The sequence below is a fragment of the Anser cygnoides genome, chromosome 4 (genome assembly GCF_040182565.1).
Source record: "Anser cygnoides isolate HZ-2024a breed goose chromosome 4, Taihu_goose_T2T_genome, whole genome shotgun sequence".
In the NCBI taxonomy this organism is placed as follows: Eukaryota; Metazoa; Chordata; class Aves; order Anseriformes; family Anatidae; genus Anser; species Anser cygnoides.
Window position 1 is genome coordinate 9,900,703 of NC_089876.1, and position 15,848 is coordinate 9,916,550.

The 15,848-nt window shown below is 41.8% G+C and overlaps 1 protein-coding gene across 3 annotated transcripts in view; it reads left to right on the forward strand.

Moving 5' to 3' along the window:
* Nucleotides 1–460: 460 nt before the first annotated feature.
* MSANTD1 (Myb/SANT DNA binding domain containing 1) overlaps nucleotides 461–15,848 on the forward strand; it is a 52,600-nt gene continuing 37,212 nt past the window's right edge. Inside the window, exons 1-2 of one of the 3 annotated variants that reach the window (XM_066996519.1) lie at nucleotides 461–1,419; nucleotides 12,484–12,576. In XM_066996519.1, coding sequence (XP_066852620.1) covers nucleotides 1,404–1,419; nucleotides 12,484–12,576 — 109 coding nt within the window. In that variant the 5' untranslated portion in view covers nucleotides 461–1,403. Of the gene's footprint in view, nucleotides 1,420–11,432; nucleotides 11,604–12,483; nucleotides 12,577–15,848 lie in introns of those variants that run through there. The other 2 variants (XM_066996520.1, XM_013178951.3) reach the window with 2 other exon arrangements.

Consider the following 15,848-nt stretch of genomic DNA (forward strand, 5'->3'; position numbering starts at 1 on the left):
GCTGCAGCTCTGGGAAGGCCGCTTTCATAAAATTCTTTGATATGAGCAGTCTTTGATATGGGGAAAACCTACCAGAAGTACTAAGTGATGGGGGTGGTGGTGGGGGAATGAGCCCTGAGAAGGAGATGAAGGCAGCTCCCTTTGATCTCTGGCTGGATTGCATCTAGGACCCGAGCCAGCTTGCTAGGACTGCCTGCCAGGTATCGCTATCTACACTCTTAGTTCCCTACAAGTGAATCTTCCAATCATTTTTTTTTTTTTAGCCTGATTTGAGTCGCCAAATGGCTATAGACTTGTAGTGCGTGTAGCAGCTGGTCATGCAGCTGAGCAAGGAGCCCCCCCGCCTGGTCATCCACCAGCCAGGGGCCTGGCTACCAGTAGGCCATGGGTGGGCCTAGGTTTGCAGAAGAGCTTTGCCAGGCCTACCCTGGTCTTCATGTCCCGTGTCCCGAGCCTGGGCTTGTGACTGGGACGATTCTTGAATGAAGCGTGTGGTCAATCCCAGAGCTATGTTGCTTTGGTGTTTGGGGAATTTTGCCTCCAGCTGCAGCCAGTGTTCACAAGTCCTGTTAAACCTGAATAACCGCAATCCCTGACTCTGCTTCAAAAGCAGCAGGTGAAGAGGATGGTTCCCAAAGCTGCAGTGAAGTAAATTTTTCTCTTCAGAATACTGCTTACGCAATGGGATTTTTTGCGTTACGGTGGGGATGGCTGTATGGATTGTATATCTTAGTGTCCACTCTTAGTGCTCTGTACCTTCACACACTTCAGCTGCAGGCACTGAAAAGCTCGTGTGAGGGTGCCTTTACAAATACTGGCTCTTGCAGGGAGGTTTCGGCACGTGAAGCTCTCTCTCCTCACTCACCATCAGCCAGTGACTGCCAGGTGACATCTGCGCTAAAAGTCACGTTTGTTTAGCTCAAGCCGTACTTTGAAATCTGTTTAATTACACTGGTACAAAACCATTGGTGGATGCGCTTCTCTCTGCTTTAACCGAAGCCTGAAATTCATTGATATTCTTTTGGAAAGCTGAGTTCGTTCAAGAGTGTCCACATGGGTTTACAATTGGTTTCAATAAATAGAATTAAATCCAGATTTTGCTTAAATCACCACAAATTTTAATGCAAACAGGGCCTGGGTGAGATTGAAAATCCCCTCGGTTCCTCTGCCTTTCCCTCCTGTGTGACACTCGACCCTTTCCGCGTATAGCAGCTCGCTGCAAACCAGTCTGCAGGTTCTCCAGTATCCACTCTTTTCCTGAAACAATCAACCTACTTTGAGTTTAGCAGCCTCTCCCCTGCCCCTGACTGGCTCCTGCGCTTCCAATCAGGCACAGAGGAAACATTTAAACACGCAGCCCCTCTGCCTTGCCTCCCTGGCTCTGCTCAGAGCAGGAACCAGCCATGCAACTCAGCCCAGGTAAGGCCACGCTTCACGATCCGCATTGCTGCCATGTTACGTTTAACAGATTTTTCCCTCGAAGCGCCTTGATTTATTACTCTTCTTATTAATATTTTTTTTTTTTACCTCCTTGCTGCACAAAGCGGGGAGAGAGTCAAACACGCCCGTGCCTGGGGGGCAGCAGGCACGGGGAGAGCAACCCGCGGCCTTCGCTGCTTTGTGAGCGATGCTGGACATGGCAGCGCGTCCCGAGCACCACGGGCTGACAAAACTGTCCTAGCAAAGCCACGAGGGCATGCAGCTCCTACAAAACCCCCTTCCCTTTGCCTTTTCCACATGCTGTTAAATTACCACGATGCCTGAGTGTAATTTCCTGGCTGTTCCCCGTGCCCATGAATTACCCAACGTGGCATGCTGGATCCTTAGCTGCAGGACAGTTTTTCCAGTTGTTTGTTTTGAAAGCTCTTAAGAGCAATATACTATCAGCTGAGGTTTCTAATTAACTCTGAATAGCTAGGCTGCTGCCACTCAAGTATAATTCTCATTAGCATCTCAGCTAACAAGCTTCAGTGTTTGCCCTCCTAATTAGCTTCTAGTTATAAGTCTTTCCCTATCCTAAGATGTACTGTTGTTAATTGCAGTTCCAATTGCTTTTACAGCAAACTCCCTAGAGACTGCTAATACTGCTGTTTTATATAGCCTGATGCAGATCAATATCTAGGATACTTAGGACTGTGGGCTCTTTATTCTCCTGTGTGTCTATATGGTATGCTCATGCAAAGAAGAGGGGGCAGAGCCTCAGCTTTTGAAATAAATGAGGAAATGTTTTCTCTTTTAGACAGGTGGTGCAATCTCGAAATGAGTCTGCTTAAAGCAAAGTACGACTTCCACAGCTAACGCTGCATGAATCGCTTTCCAATTCTTTGGTGCAGCTGTCCACACAACTGCTTATTTTCCATGCCCATGGGTTTCTAGGTGTTTGCCAGTGCCCCATTGAAGCTGAGTTTAAAAAACAAGTGTACTTGTCTGTTGCCCAGACGGAGCGTATGTAAGGTTAGCTATTCCTTCTAGCTGCTGGCTTCAGGATGGTATTTCTGAGGAATGCTCTTAGCATGGCTTAATGTATGCCTGTGAGTTGAATTAACCCCTTAGTCCCTGCAGCCAGGGAGTACTTAGAGCACTTGTTACTGTTAGTGGAACCAGACCACTGTGGCTCTGTAGGGAAGGCTGATTCACTCACTGGAGCAGGGTATGGTTGTACAAGTTTCCGCTAGAGCGGGATGAAACATGCAGATGAGGAAAGGTCTTACTGGTTTCACAAAACACCTGAAGCTGCCAATTTCTTGTCCCACGGAAATAAATCTGTTCTATGCAGACTTTCAAATCACACATTTGCTTCTCAAAGAGGGAAAAACATTTTGCTCAGCTTGTGAAGCTTCACTAACAGGCTTCTTCTTCAGACATGTCCAGAGCCCTTCTGTTATCCCTTTTTTTCTCAGCTGAAATCCACTTTTTCTCAGGGTTCTGAAACTGGGTCAAGTAATCTGATCACTTGTATTCACCTGCTCTGGGTAGGATAAGAAAAGGGCAGCACTGAAATCAAATACTGAATTTTAGCACAGGATGCGATAACTGCTTCCTGTTTTTCTTTATCTACGTTGACAGGTAAGGTCTTGAAGTTACTAATGCACACTAACTTTGAAGATAAAGATGAGTTGTTGTTTTTTTAGTAGTCTTAAGAGAGCTAATATAATCCTGTGATGCTTCCCAAGCTATGACTGAAAGGTTTTATGACTCTGGTTCTAGAGGACCTGTGCAGGAGCATTCTTGCGGCCCAGCAGAGTCCCCTTAAAGCAACATATAAGTGTGAGGAGCTGCCTGGTCAGATCTAACCGCAGTGTCAGGATTTTAGAAAGGTGGAAGTTCTGCTAATGAATGTGCTTTGAATCGTAACCTATTGAAACATGGCCTGCTCACGTTAATAGCAATGGATTTAATTAGCCCTAGGTCTTTCAAATCCGATTGCTTTAGAAAAATGTGTAAGCACTTAGGTGGACCTAAGGTACCTGAGCAACTTGAAAGGGTGGGAGTATGTTTACATAATGACAGTTGCATGTTTGCATGGTTTTATTAATTTAAAATTTAATCTTCTGGTCAAAAATTAGTCATTAGAGTTTTTAAGCTGGAAAAAGTCATCAGAATTTAGAACAGAGCCCTTTATGAGAAGTTGATTTCCTTGGTCTGACTGCCAACATCCAGTTAATGTGTTGGAAAATGGAAGTAATGATGGCGAGCAAATCTCAGTGTTTGAATGCATTTCAGTTACATATCAAAGAGGCATATTTAAGTGAACTATTTAACCTCTTTTATCTGCAAAACTGAATTCCAAATCACAAGTATGCCATTCACTGTGCCATACTTTAACATTGCTAGTTGCAGATGGGAGCCTGAAGTGAAGCACACTCTTATGACAGAACTTTTTAGAATCTTTAAAGTAGAACGTAAGTTTTTGTTTGGAGAAAAAAAAGTTAAGTGGGTGGGCCTGCAGTTTAAGTATTAAACACAGATTAAAGAGAGGAATTAAAGGGAGCAGAAAGAAGTATTCAGAACAAAGGGTTCTGATAATAAAACAGAGAAAGATGCAAAGCACCTAAGTGAAAGCTGGTGGATATAAAATCCTTGTCCAGCTACTGAGGGACTCTGTCCTCAAAAAAGGAAAAAACAGACTGACCCCTTTTTAGATCAAAGTTAAGCAGATGCCACCAACATGTCACTGGGAGTCATCAGACATGAATTTGCATGTCCTGCAGTGTAAGGGAAGTATTGACCGCTTTGTCCACTTGGGGTAATATATTTTGTGCTTCTTAGAAGGCCCAGTCTGAGGGCTTCAGTGCTCTTTATGTCCAGGGTAAAAAGCTCCAAAGAAGACTCGAGCTTGGGCTGTAGCAGCAACTTTTGCCAATTTTAAAATAAATAAAACTAAGTACGGAGGGCTTGCTGTTATCTCTGTCTTCTTTAACATGGTTTGCCTTAAGTGTTTTTTGTCATCAAACCAGTTTGTATAGTGCTGGGTTATTGCCAAATTTGTCACATAAAGTATTTTTCTTAATGTGACTGTAAGCTAAATTGGTGTCATGATCTTTTTGTTAAGGCAAGCAATAAATTATACCTTGGGATAGATAAATGGTGATAAAATACCATCTATGCTGACAGTGTAGAAAGAATAATGTTGAAATAACTCATAAATACACTGATTGAGTAGGTTCCTCTATAGATTGCGTAGAGCCCTGCCGCTCTCCGGTTCAGTAAGTGTTTGTGAGACTTTTGAATCTGAAAATGGAGAGTATCTCATAGCCCTGATTCTTTTTTTCTGATGAATCTGTGATCCAGGCCATTTCTTACAGCAGAACAGCCTTTCTGCATAGAGAGGGCATCCCCTTAATTATTTATACTATACATACCAGGTGTGCTGATTATGAAATTTCCCTTGAGGCTCCAGAAGGAAATGAAATCCTAATAAATGCATGAGATAGTGGAACAATGCTAGAATCTCCTGGATGAAAATCAGTCATCTGTGTCAGTGATTCTCCTTACAGTGTCTTTTTTTTTTTTTATAATAATAAAAAATTACAGAATCTAATCTTCTTAGACTTGTCATCCAAACTATAACAGAGGAGTCAAGAAATTGTCCTTCCAGGGAACTCCAGTGCTTTTGTGGGAAACAGAGAAAAAATAAGGTTAGGGGAATACATTTTTTATCTCAGAGAGATGTGGAGGTGGGTGTGTTGATGGTGGTGGTGAGTGTGCTCATAATTAGCATTATTGCAGTGTGGTGACTGAAACATGGTCCTAAAACCACCTGGAAAATTCTCCATATCAGAACACAGGCTGAGAAAATCAGAGGTCTCTGTTTTGGAAATATAAGCTCCTCTTGTCTTGGCAAATGGAACAGTTTTATTTGGAAGAGAGAACTGTATTTGTCTGAGACGCTTGTTATCAAGAGTGTATTCAATGAACTCCAAGGGAAGAAGGCCCTTGCCTGCAGACAAAGAGGAGAAATAGCAACGGAAGTAATGGTAGCTTTATAAGAGGAGGAGACTGAACTTGATGTAAGGGACAACAGTGAAAGTGATGGACCAGAGTGAAACAGCTTGCTTAATAGGAAAAAGCACTCGTTTTAACCCAGAGTAATGACTTGACCAGGACAAGCACAATTTTCTTGGCTCCAGCAAACGAAAAAATCTGCTCAATGAAATTTAACTCTAAGGTGTGGAATGCTTCTTTACCAGTTTGTAGTTAAAAGGAACAGCTAAAACAGAGAGATACTTGCAGAGAACATGAAGCCAGTAAGAAGACATCATATGAGCACAAGGAAGTGTGTATCTTTCTTCTAAGAAAAGGCTTGAGCAGAACTCTCTGAAAAGCTGGTATTGTTACATGGAAGAGCAGAGAGATGTCAGAAGTCAAAAGACATCTTTCAGAAACTGGAGGTCATGTTTGAACAGCAGAAATAGAAAAGAGCATACATCCTGTCAAGTTAAAAAGGCAAGTTAAACAAGGCCATAAAATCAATTTTGAGGAACAACTTGCCAAACTCTCAGAAACAATAAGAAACCCCTTTCAAACACATGAAGAGTAGGAAGCCTGTCAATCTGTAGGCTTAATAAGTGATTGCAGAGTAATAAGAACACTCAAAGAACATAGGGTTGTTATGGAAAGGCTAAATAAATCTTTGCTTTGCTGTTCATTATAAAGGATCTTAGAGAGAGTTCTCTTCTGGAGCATTTTGGTAGCTGAAAGAGTCTAAAGAACTGTTTTAATTTGAAGTGTCAGCAGAACAGGTTTAGAACAAACTGATAAAATGCATAATGCTATAGATAAAAATAGGTGGTATCCATGGTAGCCACCCAAGAGTCCCAAATGTGGAGTTGTCAAACAGTTTTGTTTGATATGAATTAAATAATTGCTGTGGCAAGTGAAGGTGGCAAATGTGATGTCTAAGGAGCTGTTTACAGTGATGAATCTAACCTTCCTTGGGCAAGTTTATGAAAACTAAAATGAAGACTTGAATTTGTGGAGTAAATATGATATGTTGGGTAAATGTCAAAATGGATTTTCTAGAAGGAAGCTGTCATGAATCTGTGTATTTTGAAGCCCAGCAGCCCATGGGTAGAGGTGATTCAGTTGATAAGGTATAGTTGGACTTGCAAAGTCCCTCACTAATGGCTGTCAAAACCCCAAAGTTCTCAAGGGTAAAATAAAATAAAAGGGAGAACGTTCCTGCAGTTTTGAACTCGTTATGGTTCTAATTGGTTAGAAGTTTAAAAAACAAAAACAAACAAACAAAACAACGAAAAACAACACCAGAGGGCAGGCACTGAATCATCAGTTTTCCAAATGCAGGGAAGTCACTAGCTACAGCAGTCTCTGTCGGTATCTTTACTGTTCAGTTATCTACTAATGTTTTAGAAGAAAAGGAGAAATGACAGGCCTTACCTGCAAGAATATTTCAAGGTAGTCAAAATTAAAACTGTCCATGAAAATGACTGAATATTCCTTTCCATTTTTTCACCCAATCTAGACTACTGCAAAGTAATGCATAAGTGGAAAAGAACTGTACCTATGCATCCACGGAGATGAAACCACTCAGGAAAAATAACTTTGTCATGGTGAATTGTCCTTGGAAAATATCACCTCAATCATTTGTAGTGATCAAGAAGATAAATAGGATGTTAAAGATTTCACAAAAAAAAAAAAAGTATTAGATTGTGTAAATCCATGATAAACTCAAGTGTTGCACAGTGTGATAACTGCCTTGAATACAGCAGAACCAGAAATGTTACACAGAAGAGCTGGAAGAGTGGTTATAGATACCTGGTGGCTTCTGTACAAGGAGAACTTAAACACAGAATTGGAAAGGATACCTGTGGACACGGTGTTCAGTCCTCTACTGCTGCTGGCACTGCCATACATTTTCATATATTTCTCAAATGCTGCTACAGAACTGTCTCTTCTGTCTGATTTGAATGCAATAAACTTGTTAAACTCTGCTCATGCTTCAGTAGCTAGCTGTGCTGCTCTTGTTTATACCACCTGTAATCACTGGGAGAGAGGAATTAAATCATTCATGGTTAAGTTCTGTTATACAGCAAAATAACTGCTGACAAAATTCCTCATCTAGATATAATCGGGTTCTTTCTTTTGTTATATTAATTTTCTTACAGACTACATTATTTTATTTTCCATGGTAAAAATCAAGTCTGCACAAAGATGACTTGATCATAACTAGTCCACTATCATTTTGAAGTGGAATATAATTTTAATTGAGGATGTCTATTTTAAGTTGGCCAAAATTTGTAACGTAATCTATGAAGGAAAAAAAGTTTCTTCGTTTTGTCTGCTTGCTGCATGTTATTTTCTTGCTTGCCAGCTTCTCAAAATGTATCACAAAGTAGTGGTAGATGCCTTCAGTGATTCACATAACCATTTTATGTCTGTACTATTAAAATAAACACATTGCAGAGACTCCTCTGGGAGTCAGAGGAACTGTTGAGAAGGCTCAGATCAGTCTCCAGCTGTGAGGCTATGAACATGTCAGAAGACAGGAGCTGAGATACTGCCCTGATCCATGGAGAAGACTTTGTCAGGTTTGGCATTTCATAGAATCATAGAGTTTCTTCTTTAAGCACACAGATTTATCTCAGGGATCCCCAGTCCCAGAAAAGTCATCTGTTTAGATCAAATCAAATTTGGAGTTTGATGCATTAGTTTCAGAGGCCAGACTCATCTCCTGATGAACCACCCTATTTTCTATTTTCTGACCAGAGACTGGGGGTGCTGGCTTTCAGCATATTTTAAAACTGAGTAGGTGCTGTGTTTTTTTTGTGTGTTGTTGTTTGTTTGTTTGTTGTTTGTTGTTGTTGTTTTTAGCCTTAATTGGGAGTTTCTGGTCCTTAGGGCTATTGAGGTCTGCAACCAGCACCAGATCTCGTGCATGTGTGAAGCATCTTTGATGACTGAACTATACAGAAGTCTAGAGGGGATATTTCTTCAGATTTTGGCTGTATTTCACTACCACAGAATTGACAGTCTCATTGCTGAAATGAACAGATGTCTCACCAAGAACATATCCCCTGAGAGAAGGAGCTTGAGTGTTTGAGGATGTAGGCTGTCGTGAAGGTACAGGCTTATGGCTGTTGTAGCAGTGCAGCTCAAGAGTGCAGATATTATTATGTGATCTTTGCTTCACTCTTTGCTTTAGGAGAATGACGGTAGTGGATCTGAGAAAACAGCTAATGCAGTGCCACAGATGAAGAATATTGACTGTGAGATCTGAAAGAGGAGGGAAATAGGCCAAGGATACCTTGTTTAGCATTAAATAAAGGGGCGGTGGTGGTGGTACTATGGTGGTACTATCTATGGGGCTGGATAGTAGGGCCTGCTCGAAGAGCACACAGTGTATTGGCATGTTGTATAATTAATTTTTGGATATTTAATTAAATAATGTGGGTAGTGCAAGCAGGATTGGCTAGCGTTGCTCTCCAAATGGCAAAAGCAAGGCTAAACTTTGTGAGGCTTCCAAACCATTGTAAATGTTAAAAAGTAATAATAAAAAAAAATGGCTGTAGCAAGTCAGTGAAGATATGGCCCATATGGTATTTCTCCTCTAGCCATCCAGAGCTTGGCTGGAAGGACCATATGTTTGTGTCCTTGTGCTCAGTGTTATTAAAATGTAGGATCCACTTTTTTTTTCTTAGAATAAAAATGATCTCCAAGGAATTTAATCTCTGTACAACTGTGTACTTTTGCCTAATACAAGTTTCCTGAACATTTTCTGATGCTGTAGATTACAGGATATTAAATTCCACCAGCAGGTGTCTTCAGCCTTGTGGGAATCCAGTGAGGAGGTTGTATTCTTTGGTAGCGATTTTTAAATTATCACCTTGTTAAGGTGAGTGGGAAATTCTGTCTAAAAATCACTGGTGTGGAACAATGTAGAATTTTAGCTGTCACTTTCTTATTTTGTGGGAGGAGGTTTAGGGGCGCTTGCTGCTCAATTTAAACGCTGTTGGATAAACTAATGACTATATTGCGGAGGTCAGTATGAAGTCTAAGTCAAAATCTTGTGTCAGACTTTCTTTTCCTGGAGGAAAGAGAGCTGAAACCAATTCTGCAGCTCTTATGCACACCTAACTACAAAATTATCTTGACAAATGTCTAAAATGAATTGCAAATATTTCCATTTACCGAGCCTGCTCATTTATCCTTATTTAGAGCAAAATACCCCCTATTTCATCAAAAAGTGTCACTTTTCTACCACATAACTTCTATTTTTATCGTTAGTACATTTCAGTGAGTTTACAATGTGCATGTTTTCTCAAATGGCTTACTCGCAGCTTCTAAATAAGTGCTACTTGTCCTTCCACTTTTTTCAAATACGTGTTTAAAGAGTTGGAAGAAACAACAAAATTGAAGAAAAACATGGTCAGAGTATTTAAAAACACAAGTATATACATGCTCTTTAATTACAAACATACTATTTTATACCAATCAAACTTAGAATGAGCTGTTACTTTACAGTGCTAGTTTGTGATAAAAACACATTGGTTAACAGCTACTCTAAAAATTCCTGTAAGAAATCCTTTAGTTAACTTTTTGCAGCAAAACTCTTTTAGTTGGAGGCTGAAGAGGGTGCAGAAAGATAGACTAGGGTAAAACTATAGAAACTTTCAACAGCTTATTGGACTGCAGACTTTTGATCTACTTAACAGTCAGGGAGCTTAGGCTGTTTTTAACCTCATCTTAAACACTTGAAAATTCAGGGTTAAAAGTACTTTGGTGGTGATAGAAGAGATTTTAGTTGAATATTTTGATCCTAAATCATAGGTTAGGACTCTGGTGATTTCAAGAGGGTGACGCTGACTTACAGCATTTGGACATCTGTCCCACCAGGTTTATGCAAGAGAAAAGCCTGAGTTTAATTCAGAATACAAAAACGAGGCATCCGACCTGACTGCCCAGCAGTGTTCCCTTGCTTTAAGAGCACTGCCTTGCCATGCACCCCCTAAAACTTGGTGCGATGTGTCTTAGGCTGTGGTGTGCCCTCTCCTTTCCTTTGACAAAAACTCCAGCTTCACCTCCTCAACGTGCCCAAATCTGCCTGCCTCATGTAGAAGATTTGGCATCCTCGGAGCTCCTGCAGGAGCTGTAGAGCCAAGACTGACTGCCTTAGTCACCGATTTCCATTTGTCAGGCTGTTGGCACTTGAGTCAGCACCTCTATCTTGTCTCCGTGTTGCTGTCTAACAGCTTCCACCCTCCGGACAGTACCCCCTGAGTTCCTGGTGCACCCGTGCTTGTTCCCATTACTTCTCCTTTGAATTCTCTGCACTGGTGCCTGCTAGGGCTCCGGGGTGCCCTTCTTCCCCCAGTTCCCCATGCCAGCTCTCATGCTGCATCCCGCGAGCAGCTCCCACACTGCGAGCTCCGAACCCGGCCGGGGGAGTCAAACCTGCCCTGTTGCTGAGGCCTCGGCTCACAGCCTTGTGCTCGCTGCTTAAGATACAAATAACTGGTGTGGTGGTTTTCGTATAATAAAGTAATGGTTTTAATTCTTCTCTCAGAAGTGGTCGAACTCGGGTTTGGGTCCTCCTTCTCCTAAGGGATATTCAAATCCACCTGTCCCTTCCCAGGCTGTAGGCAACCTCTCAGCCCTTCCTATTGAAGTTGTGCCATGGCGCTGAGAGGATTCGCAGAGCCAGAGAGGAGAAGCAAGTGGGAGCCTGACTGCGGCCTACCGCTAGGGACCTCCCCTGAACGGAGGTGGGGAGCAGGTATCTGGCACCATTCCACGGGCTGCTTACTACACACTTTGCGTTAAAACAGCACTGGATAAAAATCAAAACCGGCCCTGGAGGCAGAGTCCAAACCCAGCGCCTCTCTCAGCAGGGAGAGGTTGCAACCACCTTGCCATAGCGGCGGGTGCTGTTTTTATGCCACCCCAACCACTCCCTCTTCCTCCAGCCATGTCTTTAAATGAAAATCGGAGCAGCTGCTCTCTCGAACCGATGCTGGAGACGTGGTGAGGAGCGTTAGCCACGCTCACGACTTCCCAATCTCAAGTGGGCTTCCACGCACATAAGTGCTAAGAGGTTCAGCTCAGCCAAAATGGTGGGATCTCAGCAAGGAGGAAGAAAACTTGAGGTACCCAAATACCTTCTGTTGCTGAAAAGTCTGTGTTCCTGTGGAGTCTTAGGCACCTTATCAGTTATTTTATTGGAGGAGGGGAGAAGTCACGGCTAATTCTGAATCTTAGACTTGGAAATAATTTCCTGTTATGATGCTCTTTAGGTACCTATGTTGCTTTGAGGATCTTGCCTTAAAGTGAATTAAGAATGTGTTTAATTTTGAGATGTGACTGAAGGACGTGCAAGGTTGACTTCAGATCTAGAGTGCCCAATTCTCTTTTGAAAATTACTTCAGTTTCACAGTCATTTAAAAGCTTTTGAAAATTTTTCTCTTGCTGTCTCTGGGTTCTCCTTGTGTAAATTAGAGATAACAGTACCTCCAGGACCCACCGCATTTACAAAATGATTTGTTATCCTTTGAAGGACAACATGCTGACCATTGAACATTAACTCACTAATGGAAGAGTTTGGCACATCAGAGAAAGGTCAGGAAAAATTATGTCCATTGGTGGATTGGGTGGTGTTGGGATCTATTTTAGAGAGAGAACTTTTGCTGGCAGCAGTAAGATGTGTAGATGATGATGTTTGTTCTATCATTTTGGCTTAAGGTGGGTGGGTAGCTTTCAGCATGCAGGGATGAGGTTGTTGAAGGCTTAAGGCCCTACTCAAGTCATTTGTGGTGGGACTACATAGTATAGGGAATATATTTGTCCACTCTGTTTGAAAGGCTAGTGTTTGCAAACTAAACCGAACCCTCCTCATCTAGACCTTTACAAAATAGCCTTGGCTAAGTGTGGCTGACCTTCCTCCTTGGTTGGTCAGAAGTGTTTTCTCGCTCTGCTCCTCGTTTCCCTCCCCACATGGCACCGTGTTCTGCCAAACTTTCTCTCCCCCAGATACAAAGTTCTGCTGCGGGTCAGTGATCTGCTGCGAGGAGTCCTGCATTGACTTCAAGGCTCATGGAGGATCTTCTGTTCCTAGGACAGCAGGTACTGAAGGTTTTCTTCCATAACATAAAAACCTCCAAGCTATAAATGTGCAGGTGTGCGCTCCTGTTTCCCTGAGCCTGTACCTCTGTTCTGCTCCACCTCTGAAAAGCAGGGCAAAGGAACAGGGGAGAGTATTTTTTTGGGCAATTATTTCCAAGTGTGGAGAAATTGCTGTGTTGCCTCCTCTTCAGCTGGAGGAGGTCAAGGCTGTCACTGTTGCAGTCCCTTGCAAGGAGTCGCTTCACAGGCTTGTACTTTGCGAATAGGGGAGTCCACATCATAATAACTGCTTTCTGTGGTGATTGCTGATTCATGTTTTTATAATGTTTAAGTGACTGGTGTTTTGTCCTTAAACCCCGTTTGCTTCCTTTTGACACACTAGCTCTGAGGTTGCTGCATGACTGGACTGTATCAGAGATGTTAGCTGGTAGAGTGAGTAGTTAAAAACTACTGGCTTTTAACATTTCTTCACGGTCTTGACATTCCAGCATTTTTGTGTCATGTGGTAGACATGCCTTCCTACAGTCCGGTATTGGAACTCAGCCTCTTTGTCTCCCCAACCTTCTATGTGCTAGATTTGCTGACAAGAATATTACTTAGAGATAAAATATTTTCTCGTTTTAGTGATTCTTATGCAAAACTACGCCATGTAGAAGATCAACTTGTGGCACACAAAAATATTTTTGATTTTTGACAGTCTCAGATTTGTCCTAAGATGGTGCAGAGTCTGTAGGGACATGCAACATGCTTCTGAATTTTTGGAGGGAAAATATAATGCTCTTTTGCCTCCTGAGGGCTGTTCTGCATGTAGCATGTTTTCCCTGGGCTGTGCTGTGAGGCAATGGCCCTTTCCTCCTTCAGCTGTCCCCTTCTCTCCTCATCCATGACTTGTTTTCCAGTTAGAAAGCAGCCAGGTAAAATAATATATTTATGTCTATATGTATATACACTCAAAATGTGTGTGTGTGTATATATGTATATGTTTGTGTGCCCACAAATAAATAGGCAGTGGCACAGATGTTGGCTCTCTGATGATAATTAACGCTAGGCAAATGTAAACTAAAACCTTAATCAGAAATTTACTCACTGTTTTACCATGGTTTCATACAGAGTTGGGCATTTGGGAATGAAAGAGAACTGATTTTGAACATTTCTGTGTGCATTGCAATGTCAATATTATGACCTGTTAGTAAGCTGAAATGAAGCTGATTTTGCTTTCCCATATTGAAACATGTCAAAAGTAGTGGGAAATATCTGAATTATCTTAAAAGTGGAAGTGACTCCAGAAACTTTAAGACCAGTAACTCATAACACCTGCAGTATCTTAAATGCTGAGACAGGAACTTGCATGTGTTGCCTGCCTGCAGCAGTTCTCATTCATGAGATAAAAGCGATGGATGGAGGCAGAGTAGAATAGAGCACAATGTTTATAATATGTTTATAGTAATGAGATGTATGAAATACTCCCCAGATATTCCCAATATTGATCGTGACCAGTCTTACGGATTTTCTTTTACCTCACACCAGAAGAATCTGCAGGAGGGAGCTGAAAATATTTATTTCTGCCAAAGGAAACACTAGTAAGGTTATATCTGATTCTGCTTTCAGGGCTCTGAATTATATTACTGAAAAAACCGTCTGGTTCTGACATTCCTGGGGGTATTTTCTGTTACTTCAAAACCTTTTTTGGACCTTTCTTTTGGCTTTTGTCTCTGGTTAAATGATTCCTTAACCCTACTAGACACTGCAGAAAAAACATGTTAATTTTTTTTTGTCTCGGGGTCTGACATGACCCAGCGTTATGGCTTTTACCCGGGGGCTGGGGGGAGTCTGGACGTCAGCTGTAGTTATCTGATAGCTCTGTACAATACCCAGAGAGGCGCTGTATGGATCAGAGGTCAGGAAAGAAAGGAGCTGCAGATTGGTTGATGAAAGAGTTTGGTTGTTGTGGCAGCAGGTTATAGCAGGGATCAACGTGAGTTATGGTGGCTGCATTTTGGCAGGGCAATGTGGTGTCCTCCAGGTTTCAGGTGACAGTGAAGATCAGAGAGTTAGTCAGGAGTATTTCATGTCACATAGAACAGCTCGTGTCAGACTTGCTGGTTTGCATTCAGAAAGGCAGCATAGTGTTTTGGAAAACATTTACTATTGTGTTTTTACTGGACTGGTTTTTACAGATGGAAGAAATAGATGGGGTTTGTGTTTTCCCATGTACCAAGGATGTCCCAAGTCCTCATCTAGGTGCGTGTTGGGTCATCCAGCCACTCCAGCTCGTGTTCAGTGGTCCTGCTGGATGAGCACTTCATTGAAGTTCTTCGTAATATATTCACGAAAAATGATAAAATATTCTCTAAGAGGCCTCAAGGAATGATTAGTTAAATCTTCAATTATTTCCCACTGAGACTTGATGAGAAATCATTTGAAAAGTTAGGCATGAGCTTTAATATAATCTGCCTGTCCAGGTGTCATGAAACATTGGGTGCAGAAAGGGAAGATGTTGCAACTGGAGGAAACCACAACATTTGGATTGAATATTTTAGATTGCTGCCTATTATGCATTTTTGGTCTGCTTGAGAGGCTTCAGCCACCGGAATATTGCTATGGAGCATTAAAGACAGTATGGGGAAAAAGACAGCATAAGCAATATGTTCAAGCATGAAAACCATCACTGTTAGGTTCAAGATGCTGTAAGTTAGAAGAGAGGAATATTTTCATTTATACGGCTTGTGAGATGCTGACAAGAAGCTGTCCATGCTTGGCCTGCCCTTAGTTGGGGAGGTTTACAGATCAGGCTGTCGAGCTCTTTTTAAATCCCCAGCAAAATAGGAGCTAAAGACAGTCCAAGTAGTTTTTACTATCCACTTTTACTGCGAGGTGGGGGGAGAAGGAGACTGACTTCCTTAAGTCCTTTTGAGCTGGCTGATTACTTCTAGTAAACAGCTGCACAAGAGTGCCTCCCATGGGAAATGCGCTATTATTTTTCTGTTTGCACAGTGAATGAAAAACACTGGCCACTTTTATAATTTAAGAGAATGAGATATTGCCTTGTGAGTTGGATTGGTTTTCTCTAAATTGTTTAGTCTTGCATCTCTGCTATCAGATGGTGGTTCGTTACTGTTTTGGTTAAAAGTATCTCTGGCCCTACAGTCATTAAAGCTATTTTATATAACCAAATAATCCCAGCCTTCTGAGCAATTGAAGATTTGCTTAGAAGATGAGGATCCAAAAGAGCTCCTTCTGGCTATGCAGAAATCTGTCAACTGAATGTTTAG